General features: G+C 40.6%; 1 protein-coding gene across 3 annotated transcripts in view; it reads right to left on the reverse strand.

The window, feature by feature from the left end:
- The window catches only part of KCNH5 (potassium voltage-gated channel subfamily H member 5), a 256818-nt gene that overhangs the window by 176286 nt on the left and 53587 nt on the right, over nucleotides 1-26945 (reverse strand). For all 3 annotated transcript variants that reach the window (XM_070733245.1, XM_070733255.1, XM_070733236.1), the window contains exons 5-6: nucleotides 1249-1364; nucleotides 342-734 (exon numbers count right to left, since the gene is read on the reverse strand). In XM_070733245.1, coding sequence (XP_070589346.1) covers nucleotides 342-734; nucleotides 1249-1364 — 509 coding nt within the window. The remainder of the gene's footprint in view (nucleotides 1-341; nucleotides 735-1248; nucleotides 1365-26945) is intronic.

Raw genomic sequence — 26945 nt, forward strand, 5'->3', positions numbered from 1 at the left:
CAGGCGTGCGCAGCCTACAGGGAACGGTGGCTGCAACCATGAATGGTAGAATGTTTCTATGGCAGCAACTTTATTAATGGATCAATCTCATGTTTTCAAGATTCCAATATGCCTCTGATCCAACAAATATCTGCCATTTTTGCTGTATTTTAAGTTCATGTGCCAGTCTGTGAGACATTGAAAAACAAGACAAGGTTTTCTTTTTTGTGATTCTTAGAGAGCTGTAAGATCTTCCATGAGATGCCATTCTTCCAAGCTAAATATTCTTAGGCAAATTTAAGAATCTAAGAAAACTATAACAACAACAATCAAACTTATTGCAGTAAAGTGATATTGCTTACCTCATCTACATTCTCAAAGGCATTGATGATGTCATAAGGTAAACATGACAGGAGGTCTATCACAAACCAGGTTTTCAGGTAATTCATCCTGATGAGTTTGGGATCAGATATTACCTCTCCACCAGGTCCAACAAAGGTAGTATGAAAATTCAAAACGATGTCCACCAGAAAAATAACATCTACCACACTATCCAGGACCAACCAAGCAATGTTGTTCTGCTTCGTTTTGAAGGAAACGTTGTAGGGAACCATAATGGCTGTGTAGAAGGTGAGAATTAAGATGACCCAGTCCCAAGTGGTTTTAAAAGCACAGTAGTGTAAAATTATATGTGGCGGAGTCTTTGGGGCCTCTTGCTTATATTGTGGGAGGATGTCAGAACCCAGCTGGAGAACCTTCAACAAAAGATACACAGCTATTAGAATAATGCAATGACAGGCAGACTCATGTACTTCAGAACAGGTAAAACAAATTATAGGTGAATTAAAATGAAATAATTCTAGCCTTACTCATACCTGACTCTAGAGGTGCAGGCAATTTCAGACATTCTTCATTATACCCATGCAATACCACTACTCTGTGATTTACACCAGTTCAGAGTAGACTTCCCAATACAATTCAAAGTGTCACTCATTGTCTAAATAGCTGTCCATCACCTAGGGTCAGGCTGTCTTTCTCCAACTGCTTCTACTTACCCCAACAGATTTAATAGACAGGACATGAATTAATGATAGTTCAGGATAGCTTGAGTGTTATTATGATGTTCCTATTCCATTCTCCCCAACCTTCCATTGTCTCCTTCCTTTGGCCCTTTGTACCATAGTATCTTTTCTAAGGTCTTTATATGGTACTAGATCCCATAATCATAAAAGGTAACACTTTTCCTTTTATGTTTCAATGAACGCTTACTTCAGCTAATCGAGAGTGTTTATGTATCACCTCAGCTTTGTTCATAGGAGTAAGTTGCTGCAGAACACTCCGGCTGTTTGTCAGAGCTCGTGTCAAACGGGCAAACTTTGTCCAGCCTGAGGAAAGGGGGAAAAAAGATTTTGAGCCATGAATGATCATGACTCACCTAACATTTAGGGACAAAAAAAAGCAAAGCAGTTTACAATGTTGATGAAGTTATTCAAGTATTGTTCATGCAGTTCCACACACATGTAGGGTCAATCACAGTTACAATGTAAACAATTAAAATTAAAAATTAATTTGACAAAATGTGAAGTGACAAAAGATATATTGTTCAAATTAGACTCATAAAAAAACTGGTGTTCTTGAAAGTCAGAATTAGTTGAATGCGTGTGTACGTGAATACCGATTTGTGACAATATATCCAACATTTTTCTTCACCTTATGACAATATATATATATACTGCTCAAAAAAAATAAAGGGAATACTTAAACAGCACAATATAACTCCAAGTAAATCAAACTTCTATGAAATCAAACTGTCCACTTAGGAAGCAACATTGATTGACAATCAATTTCATTTTGTTGTCAGCACATTCAATTTTGTACAGAACAAAGTATTCAATGAGAATATTTCATCCATTCAGATCTAGGATGTATTCTTTGAGTGTTCCCTTTATTTTTTTGAGCCCCTGCTCAAGCAGGAGAGTTTATACCATTTCAAAGACGTGACTGTCAAGTCTCTTCTTAAAAACCTCCAGTGATGAAGTGCCACAATTTCAAAAATTATTTTCAATAAATAAGTTAGCCTAATAAAAATTGCACTTAAAAATAACATTAAAATTGTAGTGGATCTCATAAAAGCAAAAAGCATAAAATATAAACATACAACTGTATCAGTGGATTATTATTATTAAATGTGATCCTAACTCAAGGACTGCCTGTAGGTCTGCTTGTATGATCCAATCTAGAACTAAAGAGGAATATCTGCTTGGGGGAATTGGACTAGATGACCTACAAGGTCCCTTTCAACTCTCTTATTCTGTTCTGTTAATAGAAACATAGAAGACTGATGGCAGAAAAAGACCTCATGGTCCATCTAGTCTGCCCTTATACTATTTCCTGTATTTTATCTTACAATGGATAAATGTTTATCCCAGGCATGTTTAAATTCAGTTACTGTGGATTTACCAACCACGTCTGCTGGAAGTTTGTTCCAAGGATCTACTACTCTTTCAGTAAAATAATATTTTCTCACGTTGCTTTTGATCTTTCCCCCAACTAACTTCAGATTAATCCAGTTAGTTATGCCCCATCTTGTTCAGTCTTGACTGAATACAAATGTTTTCACATATCTCCAACAATAACCATTCCAAGGACATCCCAGTATTCTTTGGGATCTAATCCAGCCACCTTTTCCATTGTCTGCCAAAGCACCAGAAGGCAAGAAAAGAAACAATGGATGGAAACTGTTGTGATTCAGTCTGAGGCTCCTCAGGGAATGGCTGGAACTCTGCCGGCTCCATGCTCAGAGGGGGAGGACGAGGAACAGGAGGAGGAGGAGGACCAGGCAGATGGGGAAGAGGAATGTCAGGACGAGGAGGAGGGAGAACAGCCTGAGACCCCCGGGGGGGAGCTCTCCCCAGCGAGTAGCCTGGAGTCATTAGATGAGAACGCACAAGCCATCATAGATATGAGGCAGAGAAGGGCAGCACAAAGAAGGGGACAATTGGCCAGGTATTTCCATCCCTAATAGGCAACAGCTGGGTTTGGGTGTGGTTGTCCTCAGAAAGGTTGAAAAGGCAGGCCCGCCCTTCCTGTATTGTGGAGAGTTATCTTTTGGGAGTCCTGTGACCTTGCTTCGATTCTTGGCGTCTCTGATTCTGGCTTGTGGCCTCGAAGGCTGAAAACTTGGGGGAGGGGTGGGTTTTATTATCTACAGTGGTGTGTGTGCCAGCAAGAAGCCTGTTGTATTGTCTGGCCGTCGTGACTCTTCTGTGAAGCTTCATAGCATTCCAGTTTGTAAGAACAGTTTTTGTTATCTGTGTTTGTTTTCAAAGATATAAAATGACTTTGCTTTTTACCAGCGTGTCTGGCTACTCTTTTTAGTTGGTGTTGGCATCTGGGGGAACCCAGACAAAACAGAAACTAACCAAGGAGAGAAACAAGCTAGAACTAAGCAGATATTTCCAGCCATGAGAGAAATCTACCAATAGAATGGCTTGCCCCCAGAGGTTTTGGATGCTCTTTTACTAGAGGATTTCAAAAAGAGACTGGACAGCCATTTACCTGAAATGGTATTTATTATTTATTTAATTTACATTTCCATGCCGCCCAACTCCCCAGGGACTCAGGACGGCTCACAAAAAAATAAACATAAAAGCATTTCAATTTAAAAAGAATTACAGCCTTCCATATATTTATGGTCTGACCTTGTTAGTAATCCCCCTCCCACGAGGTCAATGGCCCCAGGCTTGTAGCAGGCCAGGTCTTTTATGGCTTTCCAGAAAGCCAACAAAGTGGGGGCAGTGTGGATCTCCAGTATAGGATCTTCTGCTCAAGCAGGGGGTTGGACTAGAAGACTTCCAAGGTCCCTTCCAACTCTGTTCTATATTCTATGTCCTATTTCTTCCAACTTCACCAAGTGTGATCATTTTTTCCTACTCAATATTCTACTTTGATCACATTAATTAATTAATTTTATTTTTATTTAATTGGATTTGTATGCCACCTCTCTCCGAGGACTTGGGGCGGCTCACAGCATATATAAAAACAGAACAATAATGTAAATCCAACTAATACTCCAATTTAAAAACTATTAAAGGAAAAACTTTTAATGCTCCAAGATGTGAGCGCTTCCTTGTTGATCATCACCTCAAGGAAGCAATCTCCCTTTATTTAGTCCAGTACTAATTGATTGACTCTCCCCCCCCCGCCCCTGCAATTTACTGTCTCAGCATCTATAATTCAGTAACCTCTATCTTTTCCCCCCAATATTTTTGTTAAGCTTTTCAGCTTTCACCACTATACATTAATTCCAGAAACATCACTACCTTTACTATTCTGATCTAATCCAACACTAGCTTAGCTAAATTTGTCACTGAGTATTCGGAAGGATTATCCACTTTTATGTATTCTAGAACGCAAGAATATAAAAGTCAAGAATAATATAAAAGAATATAAATATATTTTATTTTACACAATATAAAAGTTGGAGGAAAAGGAGGTTACCCCTGACCTTGGTTTGAGGCAACGTAGGAAGGATGACCAATTGGGGTCACACCTGAGAAGGGAGAAAGGAGGAGGCCATTTAAGATGTGACTAGTTGAGGAGAGGGAAGAACAAAAAGCTTGAGACTGAAATCATCTTAACTGAAATTTCAATGAACTAGACATCAGCGTTTTATATCGTTCCTATAACAATGCTTTTTTTGTACTGATGCTGTGGCTTCGGTCCGTACTGTGGCACGAATTTAAGACATTATTATTATTATTATTATTATTATTATTATTATTATTATTATTACTATTATTATTACTACTACTACTACTACTATTATTATTATTATTATTATTACTACTACTACGACTACTATTATTATTATTACTACTACTACTACTATTATTATTATTACTACTATTATTATTATTATTACTACTACTACTATTATTACTACTACTATTATTATTACTACTACTACTATTATTATTATTATTATTATTATTATTATTATTATTATTACTGCTGCTGCTGCTGTTGTTGTTTTTGTTGTTTTGTCTTGTAAAGTCTTGCAATTGAGCCTGTCCAGAGGGATTTTGCACATTTGATGTGTTAGAGGGGCCTATTTTGGGAAGGAGTGGTGGATTTATTACAGGGCATTGTAAAACAGAGCCAGGGTAGCGCAGCAGGTAGAGTGCTGTACTGCAGGCCACTGAAGCTGACTGTAGATCTGTAGGTCAGCGGTTCAAATCTCATCACCGGCTCAAGGTTGACTCAGCCTTCCATCCTTCCGAGGTGGGTAAAACGAGGACCCGGATTGTGGGTGCAATAGGCTGGCTCTGTTAAAAAGTGCTATTGCTAACATGTTGTAAGCCGCCCTGAATCCAAGGAGAAGGGCAGCATAAAAATCAAATAAATAAATAAATAAATAAATAAATACATACATACATACATACATACATACATACATACATACATACATACATACATACATAAATGGATGGATGGATAGACAGATAGATAGATAGATAGATAGATAGATAGATAGATAGATAGATAGATAGATAGATAGATAGATAAAACAGAGACCTGTGCCTTGTGTTTGTTTGTTTGTTTTGTTTGTGCTTGTTTATGTGTTTGTTGTATATGTTGCCCAACTCTCAAAGGACTCCAGTCAGCTTAACAACAGAATAAAATCTTTTAAAAACATCTTCAGCATTAAAATAATTAAAACCCATACATATCATTCCATGGCTTGATCTCTCCGATTACAACCATGAGATCAATGGCCCCAGGCCTACTGGAAAAGCCAGATCTTAACTGCTTTTTTTGAAGGCCAACAGGATGGGGGCAGTCATGAACTCCCAAGGTAGTTGGTTCCAGAGAACCGGGGCAGCCACAGAGAAGGCCCTCCCTGAGAGCCCACCTGTTTAGTTGATGGGGCCTGGAGGAGACCAACTTTTTGGGATTTGGAAGTTGTGTGGCAGAAGACAATATTGAAGATAACATGGCCCTAAGCCATGTAGGGCTTTAAAGGTAATGAACAACATCTTGAATTGTGCCCAGAGACCAATAGCGAGCCAGTGCAGCTCTCGAAGAATTGGTGTAGTTTGGGTGTATCTAAGTGTACCCACAACAGTCTACGCAGCTGCATTCTGGACCAGTTGTAGTCTCTGAGCATTCTTCAAGGGTAGCCCCATGTAGAGCGCATTGCAATCATCTAATTGTGAGGTGACAAGGGCATGATTGACTGTGAGGAGTGCCTTTTGGTCACAGTTGGTGCACTAGATGAATTTGTGCAAAGCCCGACATAACACCACCCAAGTTAAACAACACCATCTATCCAAGAAACACTAGGTGGTGTGCAAAATAAAAACAAAGAATTCCATTAAACAAAACATTTTTAAAAAACAAATAAAACCATAAAACTGTGACTCAGTAAAGCCACAAAACTACCAATCACACACACCTGTACCAGGGGCCCATGATAACTTCCCAACCTCAACACCTGGGGGAGGAACCAGGTCTTCTGAAAAAGGTAATAAGCCAGTAAAGTAAAGAGGCAGAGTGTCCTATAAAGCAGACGGCATGTTTCCAAGAATCTGCAAAATGTCACTGTTTTATTGATGGTACTTGGAGCATCTACATTCTGAAAGATTTGGTGAGTAAATAGAAATCATTGAGGAGATAGGTCCATGCCACATAGGGCTTTAAACATCTTGAACTGCACCAGCAGGAGGCTACAAGACAGAACGCTAAATTGCACTCGTCACCACGGCTCATAAGTTCTTGCAGGACCAGCGCAATTTTGCTGTTGCACCCGTGGAGGTAGCAAAATCGTGCACGGAGCCGCAGGTAAAACCTCACCGAAACACGGGCACAATTTTGCTACCTCCACAGGTGCAGCAGCAAAATCACGCTGGTCTTGCAAGAATTTATGAGCCGCGGCGGCGAGCGCAATTTAGCATTCCGGCTCGTAGCCCACCGCTGAACTGCACCCAGAAGCATAATGGAAGCCTGTGAAGTTCAGACAACAGCAGTGCTCCATAGGGGATACAGAAAGATGCATTTTCTGTATTCCCATCTTTAAATGAGCTAAAGCTTCCGAATGCTCTTCAAGGTTAGACCTATGCAGAACACATAACAGTAGATTTGATTTAAAATACAGTTATAAGATCTAGAAATGCCTCCTTTCCTCAAATCAGTCTTGGGATTATAAGAACAAGAAGATAACCAGTAATTCCAGCACAATACTATATGCCATCTATGACTCCTCCATTTGTCTGAATTATCTCAGCTTAGTCAGCTATTTTGAATTTTTGATGACAGATGGTCGGTCAGTCAAGATTTATTCCCAGAAGTTCAGATCATTAATCTGCATAGTGATCAGATTAAAGCTTTTAACATTTTGTTCCGTGCTGTTTGTATAAGAAATGACAGAAAAGGCCTTCGTTTTGCCCCTTTTCTTTAATCTTTCAGTGCTTAGGCAATGATTCTGTTTAAATTGACATATTGAAGGAAACAATTCCTATTATGTATCTGCATGAAAAATGGAGCACTAAGTCTGCAGTCTACCAATGTAGCAATGCTACTACTAATAGATCCCCAAATCCATTTTCAACATGAAAAGCATCCACTGGATACTGGAGATAAGTATCAGCAGCATTTGCAAGTATTACTGTCAGATTTTTATTAGACAAAGATGAAACCAGCAGATAAATTATATAACCAATGTGTAATCAAAGCAAGTACAGATAATAATAGGCATCTAAAGCCTAATAGATAAAACTATATTGCACTGAATATAGCTGTATGTGCATCCACCCACCTTGCATATATTTTTCTCCCCCATATTTCTATTCATTATATTTTGGATAATCTTATACAGTGATACCTCGTCTTACAAACACCTCATCATACAAACTTTTTGAGATACAAACCCGGGGTTTACGATTTTTTTGCCTCTTCTTACAAACTATCTTCACCTTACAAACCCGCCCCCGCCGCTGGGATGCCCCGCCTCTGGACTTCCGTTGCCAGTGAAGCACCTGTTTTTGCACTGCTGGGATTCCCCTGAGGTTCCCCTCCATGGGAAACCCCACCTCTGGACTTCCATGTTTTTGTGATGCTGCAGGGGAATCCCAGCAGAGGAATCCCAGCAGTGCAAAAATGGGTGCTTCCCTGGCAACAGAAGTCTGGAGGTGGGGTTTCCCAGCGAGGGGAGCCTCAGTGAAATCGCAGCATCGCAAAAACACAGAAGTCCGGAGGTGGGGTTTCAAGGACTTCGGTGTTTTTGCAATGCTGCGATTTCACTGATGTTCCCTTCGCTGGGAAACCCCACCTCCAGATTTCCGTTGCCAGCAAAGCACTTGTTTTTGCGATGCTGGGATTCCCCTGCAGCATTGCAAAAACACAGAAGTCCAAAGGTGGGGTTTCCCATGGAGGGGAGCCTCAGGGGAATCCCAGCAGCACAAAAAAGGGGGGTGCTTCAGCTGGCAAAAGGGGTGAATTTTGGGCTTGCACACATTAATCGCTTTTCCATTGATTCCTATGGGAAACATTGTTTCGTCTTACAAACTTTTCACCTTAAGAACCTCATCCCAGAACCAATTAAGTTTGTAAGACAAGGTATCACTGTATACTAAATCCAGTGATGAAATCCAAATATATTTTACTGCCGGTTCTGTGGGCGTGGTTTGGTGTGTATGGATTGGTTTAGTGGGCATGACATGATGGGCATGGCAACAGAAGGATATTGCAAAATCTCCATTCCCACCAACTCTGGGGCCAACCAGAGGTGGTATTTGCCGGTTCTCTGAACTACTGCTCAAAATTTCTGCTATCGGTTCTCCAGAACCTGCTGGATTTCACCCATGACTGAACCTAGATGACATGTCTGGTTTTAGCTTTGTGCAATGTATGAACCTAAGCACTGATTTTAAGCCATTCTTATAGCTTTAATAGAAAATAAAATTCTAACCAGGCTTGGCATATTGACTCATACTGTCTTGTGGAATCAAAAGTAGAACATTTGGACATGACCTACTATAACAGTGATAGAGAATAGGAAACTTGGAATTGAGCAACAAAAGACGAAATTTTGGAGATGAATTATGTGCAAACAATGAATGTGTAATGGCCAAAACGTGACAATCCTTGCTGAAATTTGAAGTGAAGGATGAACAAGTAAAAGAATGTATGATAAAATAGGCTAATATTTTTGACATAACATATTGTTGGAACAGTTGGGAAAGTGGTTGACAGGATTGAAATTCATATTATTACAACTTAAAAAAGAATTTCTACAAAATAATGTAACATTAGTATATGACTCCAAAACAATTATCCAGAATGTGAATTTGTATAGTACAGTATTTCACATTTGTGTTGGAAATGTGGGCACATGAAGAGTCATTTTATCATTCCTGGACTTCTAAAAAAACCTCAGAAAATACTTAGATTAATTCAAAGAATATTAAAGATTCAACTGAAAACAGAACTGTTCTCTTGTGCACTAATAACAGACAACTAGAAAAGAGTCTCAGAAAACTATGTTTATATATGATCGCTACTGTGAGACTATTATATGCACACCAAAATGAAAAGACTGATGTACTCACAGTGGAGGAATTGTTGATGGAAATGATGGTACTAGTAGAGATGACACAATTAATTGTTTGTTTAGGGAAAGATTCAATATTACACTTTTATGTGATTGGAAACTGCTTATGGACTTCTTGTTGGAGAAAGAGATTTGTTTGATTTCTGATTTATGGGTTTGAATGTTAAAAGGGGTGACTTACAGAAGAAGAAAAATCTAATGTAACTTTAGAGAAGGTAAAATATAAATGCATTTATAACTATTGTCAAAAAAATTGGAAGCTACTTCTTTATAATCTTTTTCCTTTCTTTTTTTCTTTTTCTTTCTTTTTCTATTTTCTTTCTTAGTTATTACTTTTCTACTTTCTTTTCTTATATTTTTATTGTTTTTAATCTTGTTAAGAAGATATTTAAATATACGGTATATCCAATATACAGTCTAATTAATAGTACACATCTTTGTTAAGGGATTCAGACTAATTTAATTAAGTAAGCCAACCCATCCATCCAATAAAAATTAGATACTGTTGAAGGTTATTCTGTATTCCACAGTCAAAACACTACACTAAGGGGTCTTCCTCCATTCAACTGCTATTGAATAGCAGCTGCTAGCCCCAAGGCTCTTCCATCTCAGTGGTAGAGAGCTGTTGGCACGGTTAATATGTTCATGTAGAAAGAAACATTCCCGCATTTAACATTTTAGCTGCTCAAATTCATTGTTCCAGACCTTTTGCAGTAAGATGCTCAGGAGGTAGCATCAACTTGACCTTGTTTTGACAAGCAAATGCAGAAGCAGGGACTCACCCTAGCTTTGCAGGGAAAAATCTCCCCATCCCCACCCCCTCTCCCCTCTTTCTTCCAGTCAAAAGCCAATTGTGCTCATTTATATAGTCTTTCAAATCAATGAGCCATTCTGGAATGCATTTCTTGTTCGGTGGTTTGGCAGGACATAGAGGGAAAGGTTATATTTCCAGCCTTTCTCGTTCATTTAGGCTAATGAAAGTAAAACAATGTGCATGGCAAAATTTGATAGAGCAATCTTGCCATTATGTCATCCTGACTCCCAGACTTTAACATAGAATCATAAAGTTGGAAGAGACCTGACTGTTCTTATATTTCAATCCTATGTCCTGACAATCCAGGGCCAATGACAATCCAACTTTGGCATGAGAACTTCCCGTAAGCGAGCAACCACCACTCAAGAAGGCAGCTTGTTCCATTACCCACAGATGCTGTGGAGAAGATCAGCCATGCCCTTTCCTTGGTTTCTTAACTGAATATTCTGTTTTTGAAGTACGAGCAAAAAGTTTGGACAACTTTAATCCAGCACAAAGAAAACCAGCCTGATTTCCTTCTATTTACTTTAGTGCTTCAGGAACCATCTACTATTTTCTGATGAATCGGACAGCCTTGAAATTATATTCTTTTTTCTAGGCAATAACCTCAGGCCTTCAGATCAGAAAAAAAATGTCATTTACTGCCTGATAATATAGACAGTAAAGCTAATAATAAAAGCGACAGCTACCCAAGAATGATTTCAACATTTTGAATTTCTCTCATATTCCTGTTTATTGGATCACATACTATAACAGAAAACAGATTCTGGGCTGTTTATGGTACTGGGGTTTTTTTTCAACATTGATTTTTCACAAACATTAAGATTATATCCAAATCTCTGAGATTAAAAGAAAATTTTACAACAAAATTCCTAGATGGCTATCTACCATGGAAGCCATAGTATATCCGAATTTAATAGACCCTACCAAGACCATAAAATATAAAGATATTTTACATCATCCAAATGGAGAAATTAAAACTAAACAAGAATTGGAAATACAAAATTATAGGATGGACGAGTGGACATATATGCAAATAAAATCAAGATATAATAAGGATAAACAAATACCAGGTATAGCAAATTCCACCCAAACTCTAGACAAGATCTTAACAGGAAACGCTGAAAAACAGATAACCAAACTATACCAGATTTTACTAGAACAAGAGAAAGAAAAAGAGATGATTAAAAATCCAATGGTAGCCTGGGAGAAAAACCTACAAAGAAAAATCCATATAGCAGAATGGGAGAAAACATGGAATACAATAACCAAAATCACCCTATCATCAGCCTATAAAGAAAACTATTACAAACTATTTTACAGGTGGTATCTACCACCGGCAAGACTTGCCAAAATTTACCCAGCACTACAAAATGTATGTTGGAAATGCAATAAAGAAAAAGGAACTTTCTTCCATATGTGGTGGTCCTGCCCTAAAATCCAAAAAATTTGGGAAACAATTTACAAATGGTTAAAGGAAATCACGAAGGAGGAAATAGAGTACTCACCGGAGGGGATGCTACTCGCAATTTGGAAAAAATCTTACTCGAAACAAACCCTTTTTTTAGTGACTCACATAAATACAGCTACAAGAATTGCAATTGCGCAAACATGGAATAACAAACAGACCCCCAATATAAATTTAATAATAGAAAAAATATATACATGTGCAGAAATGGATAAATTGACAAACCTACTTAAGGGAAACAGAATCAACGAAACTAAAAGCATGTGGAACAATTGGCACGAGTGGATTCAAAGGAAAAGATTTGTATAACCTTATACAAAATAGCAGTACAAACCTTAAAAAAAAATGAAAATACCATTTGAATGTTTTTACCCTGTTTGGCATTGCATAGTATTAAGTTAATATTATCCATATAACAACTGTAACCGGTAGAAAAGTTGGATAAGACCTGTAAACTGTATAAACAAATTGTGATATATGTATCTATAAAACAATAAAAAGATTTGCAAAAAAAAAGATTATATCCAAATATTCCAAAATGGAGTGCCTTTTCAATAACCGTGCATGCACAGTTTATGGGTGCAAACAGGAATCAGGCAAATAAAAAATCTGTTGAAGAAAAAATAAAGTTGCTACATACTCTAATAAATCTAATAAATAAATACTCACATTTAACTGAAATAAAATATTGTGAACTTTTATAAATTGTTCTCCTTCTTCCAAAGTAATGTTAACCCTTCACATTGACAGCTACACAAAGGAAATTAGGATAGAAATAAATTTGGGAAAGGGCTTTTCGAAGTTACACCTATATCCATGAAAAGATCCATGGCATAGATCTATCACATACAGGACACACACTTTTGGAATATCTCAATAGTGTCATTTAAAATCTAGAGGGGACAGGACAATACTGTACATGGGGAAGAAATTCACCTCCTGATATGTGTGATATGGACTGGAATGGAGTGGAATAGAATAGAATAGAATAGAACAGAACAGAACAGAACAGAATAGTGTGATTGGACACACAAGGAATTTGTCTTGGTGCATATGATATGAAATCTTTGAAGTAGCAAGAAATCCAGTTAAGTTAAGCAAACTAAACATTGCTTGCATTTATCCATGATTGGTAAGTAAATTTAGACTATTTTGAGAATGTACATTCTACGGGTTCCAGGAACTGAAATCACACTGTACAAAATCAAATTCCTTTAAAATTAGTTTCAAAATTATATATATAAACAAATATTACCTGAAAAAGCATTGGATCATGTATGGCAATATTTTTTTCAAATAAAAATGAAAATTGAGAAATTCTGGTATTCTAAACAAAGTAAGACATACAATGGAGAAAGTAAATTTCAAGAGCTTTAGAAAAGTATGCACCTCGAGTATATTTGTTTCAAACATTCAGTCTGATGGCTAATTGAATCGTCATCTTTTCCAAATTAATCCAATGGTCTACTCTAAACTGAATCAGATCAGTTTGGCTGCTGAGTGTGATGAATAAAAGCAATGTTGAATTGAACTGAAGATTTCTGATCACCACTAGAAAAACTATTTGTTTTGTCTCAAAGATGTTCAGAAGCACAGGACAGACTGTGGCATTTGCTTTTGCTAAGCTTCATCATTAGCCTTTTGATTAAGTCTCAAAACAAGCCAATCATAAAAAGCTCTTGAAGCAAAGTCAGGCAACAGACCATACATCTTGTCATTTACACACCATTCTTGACTGTACACCATGTGTCTCATTCTGACTACATCTATCCCTTTGGCCTTCCTGTCTTCCTCTACCTAATCTGGAGGCCTTACAACAACACCAATGCCTGACATTGGATCTCTGATGTTTATATAGAAATAGTAGTATAGGTAGGAAGAGAAGCGGCCCAAATTGAGGCAGACCTATAGTCTGAGAAATTAAATGTTCAATTTTCTCAATCTGAATTTTCTTACTCCAGAACTCCTAGCACAGTGATGGTGAACCTATGGCATGGGTACCACAGGTGGTACATGGAGCCATATTTGCTGGCACATGAGCCATTGCCCCAGCTCAACTCCAATGTGCATGTGTGTTCCGGAAAGATGATTTGTGGCTCACATAGAGGCTCTGGGAGGGTGTTTTTTTTGCTTCCAGAGAGCCTCCTCAGGGATGGGGGAGGGTGTTTTTAACCCTTCCCCAGCTCCAGAGAAGCCTTTGAAGCCTGGGGAGGGTGAAACATAGCCTACTGGGCCCACCAGAAGTTGGGAAACAGGCCATTTCTGGCCTCCAGAAGACCTCTCAGGCAGGGGAAGCTGTTTTCGGCCTCCCAAGGTATTGAATTATGGGTGTGGGCACTTGTGCATGCCCAATACCATGTGTAATAACCGAGAAACATGGTCTCCAATTGAAATCCTTTTATTCTCTACAGGCTCGAAGCGAGCGGATAAAACACTTTCACTGTAGACGCGAGTTACAGAAGAAGCGCGTAAGACAAGTAGCGCTTCTATTTAAAGACTTTCCCTCAGCAACAGCCGGCGGCTGACAGCTCTTCCATTTTGGCGCCCTCTACAGCAACCAATAGGAAGCAGGTAAACAATGCCTATGGTTTCTTTCAATTCTGCTTAACAACTCTTGTTTAACAAGTTAACCCAGATACAGAACATTATAGAACATTACAGAATTTACAGGATTTAACACCCCTCCCCCTTCTGGATGATTTTACAGGTATTTATTCGGACAAATAAGTAACGAAGTCTTCCAGGTGAGGCGGTCTTCGTGAGGTCCGATCTGACCGTCTAGGGTCGCTCATGACTTGTGTGTCCACCGACGAAGATGGTTCCTCTCGTCCCGCAGACGCATTGCTTCCATGTCCAGGAGATGGCAGAGCAGAGGCAGCGCTGGAATGGCTATTTCCCCCAGGTAAGTCCCAATCAACTGGTTCCGGGTTCCTGCTAGCCCTTGCGAAATTCCCTGTGGGGAGGGGATGAGTGTTATCTTTATGTCCTTCACTCTCGGCTTTTTCCACTCTCCCCCTAATGTGGTCAATGTGCCTCTTCCAGAGGCGGCCATCTAGTAATTTGACCATATATGTTTTGGGACCTGTTTGATCTTGCACAATACCACTTTCCCAATGCTTTCCCGCATCAAAATTTTTAACATATACTTTTTGTCCCACAGCCACTGCTCGCTCAGGCATTAACACATTGTCCGGTTTTAATTTGATGTAGGAGGGGTGCAGCCTATCAAGGGGGGATCTTAACCTTCTCCCCATTAACAACTCAGCAGGGCTTTTCCCAGTAGTCAAACTAGGCGTTATGTGTTGGGTCAGCAAGAACGTATCTAATCTTTCCTGGATGTCACCTGGAGCTGACCTCTTAATGGCCTCTTTGGCCACGCGAACATAACGTTCTGCTGCTCCATTAGACCACGCTGCGTGGGGCGATGTGAGTGCATGCCGGACTCCCAGATCAGCTAGGAACACTTCAAACTGCTTAGATGTAAATTGGGGCCCATTGTCTGAGACTAATATGTCTGGGCACCCATGCGTTGTGAATAACTTCCTTAATACATGTATTACTGCTGATGATGTGGTAGATGTTAATAACACTATTTCAAGCCATCTTGAGTACGCATCAATCACGATTAAAAACATATTATTCCCCACTGGTCCGGCCAAATCAATGTGCAACCTAGACCATGGCCCTTGGGGACTGTCCCACTGTGCAGGGGTGGTTTTAGGCGGGTCTGGCCACGTTTCTTGGCACTGGCCACATGTTGCCACCCAGTTCTCTATTTCTTTATCCAAGCCAGGCCACCACAAATATCCCCTTGCCAATGCTTTCATCCTCACCACCCCTGGGTGTCCCTCATGCAGCATTTTCATAACCCGAGGCCTCAGGGCAGTGGGAATAACTACTCTCTCCCCCCAGAGTATGCAGTCATGCATAACCGATAGCTCCAGCCGCTTTGTTTTGAATTCTCCTACTAAGGGATCGTCCCCATTTGCTGGCCAGCCTTTCAGAATGTAATTTAAAATCCTGCTCAAAATCTTATCCCGCCTGGTTTCCAATGCCACCTCTCTGGCAGTGACCACAGGAGTCTTATCTAATTCAATAAGGAGCACCTCTGATGCTGGCGCTGGGTCTTCTACTCTCTGTCCCAATGGACAGCGACTAAGGCCGTCTGCGTGATTAATAGTAGATCCCCCTTTATGAATGAGCTTGTAATCATATGCAGCTAGAAAAATAGCCCACCTGGACATACGGGGAGACATGAAAGGAGGAGTCGGCCGTCCTGTGGCCAGCAGACCCAAGAGAGGCTTGTGGTCTGTTACTAATTGGAAAGGTCTCCCTAACAAATAATGGTGAAATTTTTTCACCCCGGCTACCAATGCCAAAGCTTCCTTGTCAATCTGCGCGTAATTGCGCTCAGCCCCAGATAACGTTCTCGAAAAATAGGCAATTGGCGCTTCCTGACCATTAGGAAAAATATGGGCTAACACTCCGCCCACCCCGTACGGAGAAGCGTCGCATGTGAGCCTCAAGGGAAGTGTTGAGCTGTATTGCACCACTAAGCTATGGGACGACAAAAGATCTTTAACAGTATCAAACGCCCGTTGTTCCTTCTCACCCCACTGCCAATCTGTCCCTTTGTGGAGTAGCCTATGTAGCGGTTCAGCTGCGGAGGCTTTCTGTCTTAAAAAAACAGCGTAAAAATTTAATAGCCCCAAAAAGGCTTGCAGCTCCGCCTTACAAGTTGGGGCAGGGGCTTCTTTAATGGCTCTAACTTTTTCTTCTGTGGGGTGAATGCCTTCAGCATCTATACGAAATCCCAAGAATTCGACTGATGGGGTTCCCCACACACATTTTTCTGGTTTCAGCCGCAAACCCTTGTCTCTCAATCTCGTGAGCACTTGTCTAATTCGACTATGCAGCTGGGCAGAGTTGTCACCACAAATCAATATATCATCAAAATAAGGGACCACCCCATCAAGGCCCCCCAATAAGCGCTCCATTAACCGTTGGAATATACCAGGAGCAACACTAACCCCGAATTGTAGGCGTGTACATTTGAAAGCACCCCTGTGCGTTACAATAGTCTGCGATAAGGCAGTGGCTTCGTCTACTGTTAATTGCTGGTATGCCTGGGCAAGGTCCAGCCTCGCGAAGATTTTCCCAGAACCTAATGTGTGCAACAGCTGTTGCACTACTGGAATGGGATACGAGTTGTGCTGTAGTGCCTTATTAATGGTGGACTTATAATCTGCACAAACTCGAAGCGACCCATCTGGCTTTAGTGGGGTTACAATTGGGGTTTCCCAGGGGGCATGTTCCACTGGAACCAGTATGCCTTGTGCTTGAAGTTTAGTTAATTGCTCATCTAGCTTACTGAGCAAGGGCAAGGGCACCCTGCGAGGTTTTAATCTAACGGGAGGAACAGCAGGATCTAAAGAAAAAGAAATAGGAGGCCCTTTAAAGGTACCCAGACCAGCACGGAAGACCTCAGGAAATTCAGTCACAAAATTAGGGACAGTAGAACATGTCAATTTGTTAAGACCCGTGACTGCTAACCCCAAAGGTGCCATCCAGTCCAACCCTAGAAGGGAATGGTTAGCCCCGTCCACAATTAACAGTGGGAGAACATGGTGCACATTTCTGAAGGTTATAGGAACCCTGGTTTTACCCAAAACCCTAATAGGGTGACCCTGGAAGTCATTGATAGCAATGTCCAAAGGTTGCAAATCGTCCCGTGCCAAACCTGGTACATACAAATGCAATTTATGCCATGGCATTAGTGTATATTTTGAGCCTGTGTCCAACTCCATATGGCACGGCTGATGGTTTAAGAAGAGGGGGACAACAATTTTATTAGGGGCAGGAGGGTAAACTCCAGAGCCACTGAAAAAGCGGTTACCTCTGGCATTCCAAGGACGGCGGTAACCCCGTCCTTGTGGCCGGAAAGGACGGTAGGCTCGTGGAGCAGCAAAGGAAGGCTGTTGACCTTGTGGGGAAGAGATGTCATCTGGCAAGGCAGCTCGGCAAGCGGCGGCGATGTGGCCTCTCTTCTCACATCTGTAGCAAAAGGCGTCCTTAAAGGGGCAGCGAGACCGTTGATGTTGACCTCTGCACCCGGCGCAGGCAGGAAAAGTTGACCGGGCTTGTCTGTCTGGCGGTCCTCGTAGGTAGCAGCAGTGTTCATTGTAGTCCTCATATTCGGAGAGCTGAACCTCAGGTAGGCGGCGAACCGAGGCACGCTGAGTGTCTGCTATCTTAAAAACAGTTTGCAGCTTGTCATTGGATTTTAAATCAGCTGCCGCAGCCTCAGCTACCTCAGCTGTCTGAGCAGCCTTAATCACGTCTTGTAATGAGGAATCTTCAGTTGCCAAGAGCTTATTTCTTATGGTGACGTTCCGCATCCCAAAAATAAGGGCGTCTGTCAATCTCGCTTCAGGATTGTCAAATTGACATTTCGCCAAAATAGTGCGCAGCCGGGTTGCGAACTGGTTAATCGATTCCCCATCCGATTGAGACATACGTGAGAACTGGTGCCTATAAACTATTGGCGGCTTAGTCGGTTTAAAATGGGCAGCCAATTTTGTTTGTAAAGTAGCCCATGGCACAGAATTAGGAGGGTCGGGATCTGTCAAAGTTCCGACTAATTCAAATATATGCGTGCCGCAATAATTCAAAAATAAGGCACGTTTCCTGCTGTCCTCAGCAGTATGCAGACTGGCAGCTTCCAGAAATATTTCAAATTTAGCCATGTAGGCTGACCAAGTCGACCTTTCCGGGTCAAACAACTCCGGAGGCTGAATAAGTGAAGGGGTCGACATATTGATTTTTTTCCTAAAAAAAAAATCACCGCTAAGACCCTCGTCGCCAATGTAATAACCGAGAAACACGGTCTCCAATTGAAATCCTTTTATTCTCTACAGGCTCGAAGCGAGCGGATAAAACACTTTCACTGTAGACGCGAGTTACAGAAGAAGCGCGTAAGACAAGTAGCGCTTCTATTTAAAGACTTTCCCTCAGCAACAGCCGGCGGCTGACAGCTCTTCCATTTTGGCGCCCTCTACAGCAACCAATAGGAAGCAGGTAAACAATGCCTATGGTTTCTTTCAATTCTGCTTAACAACTCTTGTTTAACAAGTTAATCCAGATACAGAACATTATAGAACATTACAGAATTTACAGGATTTAACACCATGCGTGCATGCTCCTTTGGCCCCCAAAGAAAAAAGGTTCGCCACCACTGTCCTAAGGTCTACTATGTCCCATCTCCTTGCATTTATTCTCATTGTCTTCCTTTATCTTTGTTTATTTTATTGTTCTACTGTTTTACTTCTCTTCTATTTACACGCCTTTTATGTTTCTTCCTTTTCTTGTAAGCCACCTAGAGCAGCCCTACAGCAGGATAGGTGGCAAAAGAAATTAACAAAATAAATGAAATAAATCTTTTCTTCCTCTTTCGGCCAACGGAAGTATGACAGAGAGAGTGGGAAGAGATTAGATAGATCAAAAATTTGAGAAACAAGTACACTCTGAATTCAAATTCAGAAATCGCTCTAAACTTGACTGCAGAAAATATGACCTCAGCAACCGAGTGATCAATGCCTGGAACTCACTATCTGACTCTGTTGTTTCTTCCCCTAACCCCAAGATCTTCAACCTTAAATTATCTACTGTTGACCTCTCCCCTTTTCTAAGAGGTCTGTAATGGGCGTGCATAAGCGCACTATTGAACCTACTGTCCCTGTCTTTCTGTCCTATTATCCTTTTCATCACCTCTTTATACTTTGTTATGCTAATGCAAACTATAATTCCATACTTGTATGACAAATATTTAAATAAAATAAATAAATCCCTCTTTCGCAACTGAATGCTATTATGCACCTTCCCTCCCTTTCTCTCCCTGCCTTTTTCATACAAACACACCATCAAGGTAAACAAACTGATAATAAACATCACTCTGAACTATAAACCAGTGCTGTGTTTGCTCTGGACATAACACTCTCTGCTTCAAATCAGATTTATGAATCAAACAACCAGCCTTCTAATAATGGTGAACATTAAGTGATGTCGGAAATGGGAAAATCTGTTCTGAGCAAAAGACAGTGTGGCATTTTTGTACAGAAGAGAAGCAAACTTTGTGGTGTTCATTCTAAGACACTTTAAAACAGAGGTGAAGAGCAACGGATACCCAGATGTTGCTGAAAATCTTTGGCAACCAGAACATAAGAACATAAGAAGAGCCATGCTGAATCAGGCCAAAGTCCACCGAGTCCACCATTCTGTGTCACATAGTGGCCCACCAATTGTCCATGGGGATCTTGAGCAGAAAGAGAAGGCAAGACCCTCCCTTTCCCTTGACCCCCCAACAAATAGTACTCCAGGGGATCCTGCCTGCCTCAACCAACATAGATGCGGCACATGGACATCCGTTTCAATAACCACCAATACACTTGGCATCCATGAATCTGTCTAATCCTGCCTTGAAGCTATCAAGGCTGACAGCTGCCATGACCTCTTCTGGAAGTGAATTCCATAAACCAACAACCCTCTGTGTGAAGAAATATTTCCCTTGATTTGTCCTCACTTTCTTACCTATGAGCCTTAGGGAGTGCACCCTTGTCCTAGTATTGTGTGATAGAGAAAAGAATTTTTCTCAATCCACCTTTTCTATCCCATGCATGATTTTATACACTGACTAGTAGGTTGTCAATTCTTACTATAATAAAGAAAGATTTCTCTCTATAATAAACTAAAGCTGCAAGCTCCCTATCACAAATGCAAGACAGAAGCTGGAACATAACATTTTGCATCAGCTACTGTTTTGTAATGTGAAAATGAGACTAGCCCTTCCATGGCCCGATGAAACAGATTGGGATAAGTGGGGAATTGAGCCAATGCTTCCAACATCTGGAAAAACAGCCACAGAGCCATTCTATATGTTTCAAACTCAATGGGAAGCATGGACATCAGTTTCTCCCTGTTCTAAGGCAGTGCCTTAAAGATTGCTTTGCTATTTTCAAGGCTGATACAGGAACCAGGTTTCGTCTTATTGCCTTATTATTAGCAGGTTTGCTTTGCCGAAAAGGCAGTCGTGACTTACTCTCTTCTTAATAAAACATTAGCATAGGTCTATTGAGTTGCAATTAACCTCTTTGTCATGGCTTGTCTCATTTAAGATGAAGAAAATAATGAAAGCATTTAAATCAATGTGTCAGAGTTGCATTTGCATTTGCAATTGTAATCGGTAGCAAAAATGCTTAACTTAAAAATGGAATATAGGATCTAAAGACTCTGGGAGGATAATTGCATAATTTGCCCATTGATCTCTGTCCATGCGAGCGCAAGTGTAAGTGACACCACAGACACGAAATAAGTCACTCTGCTCACCTTCCAATCCATCATACAACAGTTAACAGAAATGTAAGCACACCAGTAGGGGCACCGATGGAAGTAAAGCATATTTATATCATGCAAGGTTAGCTAGGAACAGCTAGGAAGCAGCAACAGTAACAGAAACAGGAAGAAAACAAGAACAATAATGGGGAAAATAACCAAGCCAAATCACCCAATTAGACCATATCTAGAGCAGTGTTTTTCAACCAGTGTGCCGCAGCATACTAGTGTGCCATGAGACATGGTCAGGTGAATTAAACATGGGTCCCCAAACTACAGCCCGCATGCTGCATATGGCCCACAGATTTCTAATTCTGGTCAGGACTGGAGGTAAATGTTGCCACCACTAGATGAAGCCTCACCCTCAGCTTGTTATGTCTATCCTGATGGTGTATATAACATGTACTGTGTTAGAGTGTCATTTTGTGTCATTTTGGTTGGTGGTGTGCTCCAGGATTTTGTAAATGTAAAAAATGTGCCGCGGCTCAAAAAAGGTTGAAAATCACTGATCTAGAGTACTGCATCCAGTTTTGGTCACCACATTACAAAAAAGACATTGAAACTCTAGAGAAAGTGCAGAAGACAGCAACCAGAATGATAAGGGGACTGGAAATTAAAACATATGAAGATATGTTGCAGGAACTGGGCATGGTCAGTCTGGTGAAGGGAAGGACCACGGGAGACATGATAGCAGTCTTCCAATACTTGAGTGGCTGCCACACAGAGGAGGCACCAGAAGGCCAAACAAGGAATAATGGATGGAAACTTTTGTCCACCTCTGGTAATGTCAGAGTCTGAGAAGGATGAGCCAGGCCCCTCTGGATAGCCTGAGCCAATGGGGTTGCCAGCTGATGCAGAGAGTGAGAGTGAGGGAGAAAGTGACCTGGATGAACCTGAGGAACCACCAGAGGGGGCTGATACCATTGGTAAATGGGAGAGTGGTCCCAGTCAGAGGAGGAAGAAGACATTAGAGTGGATGACACATTCTTAGATGCTAGATACAGATGGTTACTAGGAAGACAACAGAACTTGTATGGTAAAAGGAAATAATAAGCTTGCAGCTTTACCTCTTGTGGGGTTTGATGCCACTCCCAGCAAGTATAAAAGCCAAGGAGTTTGGGAAATTCGGCATAGGGTTACAACGTTGCTTCATGGGCGCTGTGTTAGAGTTAGGGTGCTTGAAACCCCCCCCCGCAAAAAAGCCCTGATTTCTGCCTTGTTAAGAACTCTTTTCCAGACCCTGCATGACAGTTAGAAAATTGGTGAGCTGATTTTTCTTTTCTATGCTGCATTCCCTTTCTTATCTCATTGGAATGCCATTAGGTTGAAGCTGGCGCCTTTCCCGGAACCTAATCTGATAACTTCAGCAGAGAAAAAATATTCCGTGAACATTCTAACAAACTGCCTTCTGCTTAATGCTGTGTATCCCAATAAAGAGTGTGATTTAAAGCTGAATATAGTGGGGTTTAGTTGATGGTTTCACTCCAAAAGAACAGAACAGAAACTGACCAAGGAGAGATCCAACCTGGAAATAAGGAGAAACTTTCTGACAGTGAGAGCGATCAAACAGTGGAACAACTTACTTGCAGAGACTTTCAAAGGGAGACTGAACTGCCATTTGTCCAAAATGGTATAGGGACTCTTGCTTGAGCCGGGGGTTGGACTAGATGACCTACAAGGTCCCTTCCAATTCAATCAATCAATCAATACTAGCTAAGTAAGGCGGGACTAAAATTCACACTCTCCCAGTTTCTAGCCTTCACTATTATACCAATCTGGTTCTTTGTATCAGCTATAGAACTTCAGGAAAACTATATGCATCTCTCTTCTTTTATTGTTCATTCACTGTTGCAGTGTGAATCTCCTGGGACCAGCAAGCTGGTCAACAAGTCCCTTGATTGCTGTCAGACTGTCTGTTCCATCTGATTTTTTAAAGGTTTTTTTTCTTTTTAATTAACAAAATAACAATCAAATTGGAAGCAGGCCATGCATGATTTTAGAAATTGGAACAAGAAAGTGATTGAAGTTCAGTGCTCTGATCAAAAGTGTGCTCAATTGTCCAGGAAGAAAATGAAAAAAATAAAGGAAACATATTCCAGGAAGCTGGAAGGGTTAACAGGAAGCAACTTCACTAATATGCCTTCTGATAAATGGATGTTTTGTGTCTGACTATGCTCATCAAGGGAGAAATTTTGAAAGAGCTATATATTGTTCCAATCATGCTCACCAGTTTGGAACAAGAAAGAAGGGTCCGTGTGAGTAGTGTTTATGGAAACCGCAGTTGACACTAGACAATTTCTTCTTCTGAAACCATGGCAACCATGAGCACTTAGATACAATATTTTTAAAGGAAAGTTTGGGTTCTTGAGATTCTAACAGGACTCCATGGAATACCTAAAGGGAAAGGCTGGGGGTTGTGCAGTTTTCAGACAGGCTCAGTGCACCTATGCCTACTTTGCTTCTGATAATAGCAGAATACATACAAAGTCAGCAGGTGAAGATTTTCTCTAGCGTGGAGAGAGTAGAAACTAGGACCTAAAGTTTATGACTGAGATGACTTGAAGCAAAGGAGGAGGCTGAATGAGGCTTGCCTGTTTTTGCAGAAGAGTGAATCCATACTGCTTTGAAAGAAGAAACAGCACAAATTTGGTAGCTTAAATGGGACCAAATCTCACTACTGGAAGAATATGAAACTTTTCAAATGATGGAGCACCTGTCAACAGGCCAAAGGCAAAGTTATTTAGTTTCTGTGCTGGTAGCTAGTTATCAGCAATTGAAGAATAGCAGGAAATACTTCAAACCATCCCTGACATTCTACATGATGGCAGCTCATTAAAATCACAAATTACACATTTTCAAATTACCATCCCATTCCATTATTTAAACAATGCACCATTTTCTGCTAAATGTTTTCAGGATTGACTAATATCCATCAATTGGATCTGCATATTACACTTTAGTCTAGAAACTAAGAGGCAGCTCTTTCTCTAAGTTAGAAACCTTAAAGAAACATCATCTAGAGAGAAGTGGTGTGTTGTAAAAAGCTCAGAGAATGCCCGGCCAATGCTTCACTCCCCGGCCCGGATTTGCCGCAGGGCCAGGGAGACACGGCCCTTCGGCATAGCCACCATCTTGGGGCCGAGATCTCGCGAGATTTCGTGAGATCTCGGCCATTTCTAGAAGCATTGGCCATAGCCGATGACATCGTCGGGGGCGGAGCCTGCCAGCCCTATAAAAAGGGCTGTGCAGGCTTTGGGCCTCCTTTTCGCCCTGACGATGACAGTGCGAACACCCACCCGCCCTCCCTATCTTTCAGTGTGCCACTGTGGGTCGCCCTTACGGGGGACAAATAGGAATTTTTGGCGGTCTCAGTATTTTCTGCGACCGTTTTTTTGCCTATTCCACACTGCGGTGACGGATATGCGGTTAGGGGGTGCTTCACCCCCTGTTTAGGCTAATTGGCTTACCTCTGGTCATTTGGGTAGGCAGGTTAGGGGTGGAAAACTGGGTGGTGTTTAGCAACTGCGTGTTCTCCATTGGGCATCTTTGGGGATGATTGACAGGTTCTCTCCAAAGGCTCATGGTGCAATTGGGGGGAACCTGTCTTTGGGTCCCGCCCATTTCTTTCCCCTTGTAGGGGTTAGACGGCGAGACCTCGCATATGCAGGTGCATGGCAGAGATCCAGGTGAGGGCGGGGCCCTTCACCTGGATCAGCATGGAGCTACGCCCATAAGTTGCCCTGGAAGTTTTTCTGATGTCATTTTCCGCCCCAGAAGCAATTGTTTGACCCTGCGGGTCCTTGTTAGGGTTATAGTTAAATTTATGCTAATTTAATGAATAAATTATGCAAATTTAATTAATAAAAATGACCCATTTTAAATCCAGCTCTTTGTGTCCGTGTCGTTACTCCGCCTCTGCTGCAAATTCCAAACTGTCAGGGGGAGAAGGGAATAAATGGAAATGCAAAATGTGCCCAGTGTAGCCTGAGCTTACTTAATGGTTAATATGATTGAAGGGATTTGTAAGGAAGTGGAAAAACAAGGTTTCCTACTTGTCTCCTGTTTTTAGTTTTGACCCTTATGAAGATAAATTGCTGAATTTAATGGATCCTTAATATGACTGGGAAGAAACTCTTATTTTGTTCTGTACTTGGATTTCCTCCCAAAGAGCAGGTGAAGAGTGAGAAATAATATAACCTCATCCTGATTCCCCTTTTCATTTCAACATCATTAAGGGATAACTTGCGTAGGTAAGGGATCTCATCCAAGCTGAAGATTGAAATGTAATCTACAGTATTCCACTGATACAAGTTTCAGCAAAAGCTAAGTGCTTTTGCGGCTTTCAGTTGTGTTAATGAATGCCCACTTTTGGTTGCAGAAACACACATTATGAGCAATTAGGGAATAATGAACAATTTAGGGAATCCAGTGACGCACAGGTATGTGTGAGATGGCTTCAGTTCACCATTAGCACATCTGGTATTGTTTGCTTCATCTGCAGATTGATTCTATTGTAGAGGTGTTTCAATATTTCCCTAGCATTATCTTCTTATTTTAAGACAGAAAAAAATGAACAAACATTTCTCCAGGGTAAAATATGCAGCACTCACCCTCTGGAGAATGTAGTCTGAGAAAATATATATTTATATTATTGTGAAAAGCTGAGTAATAATTCTGTAATGCTCTTTTTTTCATTTTATTGGAATTTACAACAAGAGGAACAATTCAGGTAAGATCAAATAAAATGAAATAATGATTTGTAGCTTAAGTCCTAGTGTTTCACAAATTATGTAATAAATATTTTTTTCTTTCATGCTGAAAAAATGCTTGGTATGTATACATTTAGTGTTACTACATTTTTTCCCACTAACCATACTTTCAGATCTGATTCTACTTTAAAGGTGATATTTAAATTAATTTAGACTTAGAGAATGTAAGGAAGGAATGTTAATTCCTATAACCTAACCAAAAGGCCCAAAGAGGATATTGTAGACCTTTTGTATTGTAGACCTTTTGTATAGTGTATTTGTTGTACAGCCGCTCCGAGTCCTCAGAGAGGGGCGGCATAGAAATCTAATAAATAATAATAATAATAATAATAATAATAATAATAATAATAATTATTATTATTATTATTATTATTATTATTATTATTATTATTATTATTATTATTATTATTATTATTACAACTGTCAATAACTGCCAGAGTAGACAAATCATACGGTAATAAATATGGAAATTCTATTAATTAGAATAATATTTTACCATATTTGGTGGACAAGTTTAAAAAAAAACCCTCAAAAGTATTGGAAATGAAATTCCAATTCTTATAAGGCATACTTTCAAAACATAATAACATAAAAGAATCACATCTTATTAAGATATATGTTCATGGCCAAGGATAAACGTAGCACAACTTTAGACAAGAGACATATTACCAATTATTAAGTTTGCAGGCTAAAGTCTAGGATAGTGATGGCAAACCTTTTTTTCCTCGGGTGCCAAAAGAGGGTGTGTGCGCTTGTGCATGAGTGCCCACACCCATAATTCAATGCCTGGGGAGGGCAAAAACAGCTTCCCCCATCCCCAGAGGCCCTCTTCTGGTGGGCCTAGTAGACTCATGTTTCACCCTCCCCAGGCTCCAAAGGATAAAAATGCCCTCCCCCATCCCTCCAGAAGCTCTCTGG

Source organism: Erythrolamprus reginae, chromosome 1 (genome assembly GCF_031021105.1).
Source record: "Erythrolamprus reginae isolate rEryReg1 chromosome 1, rEryReg1.hap1, whole genome shotgun sequence".
Taxonomy (NCBI): domain Eukaryota; kingdom Metazoa; phylum Chordata; class Lepidosauria; order Squamata; family Dipsadidae; genus Erythrolamprus; species Erythrolamprus reginae.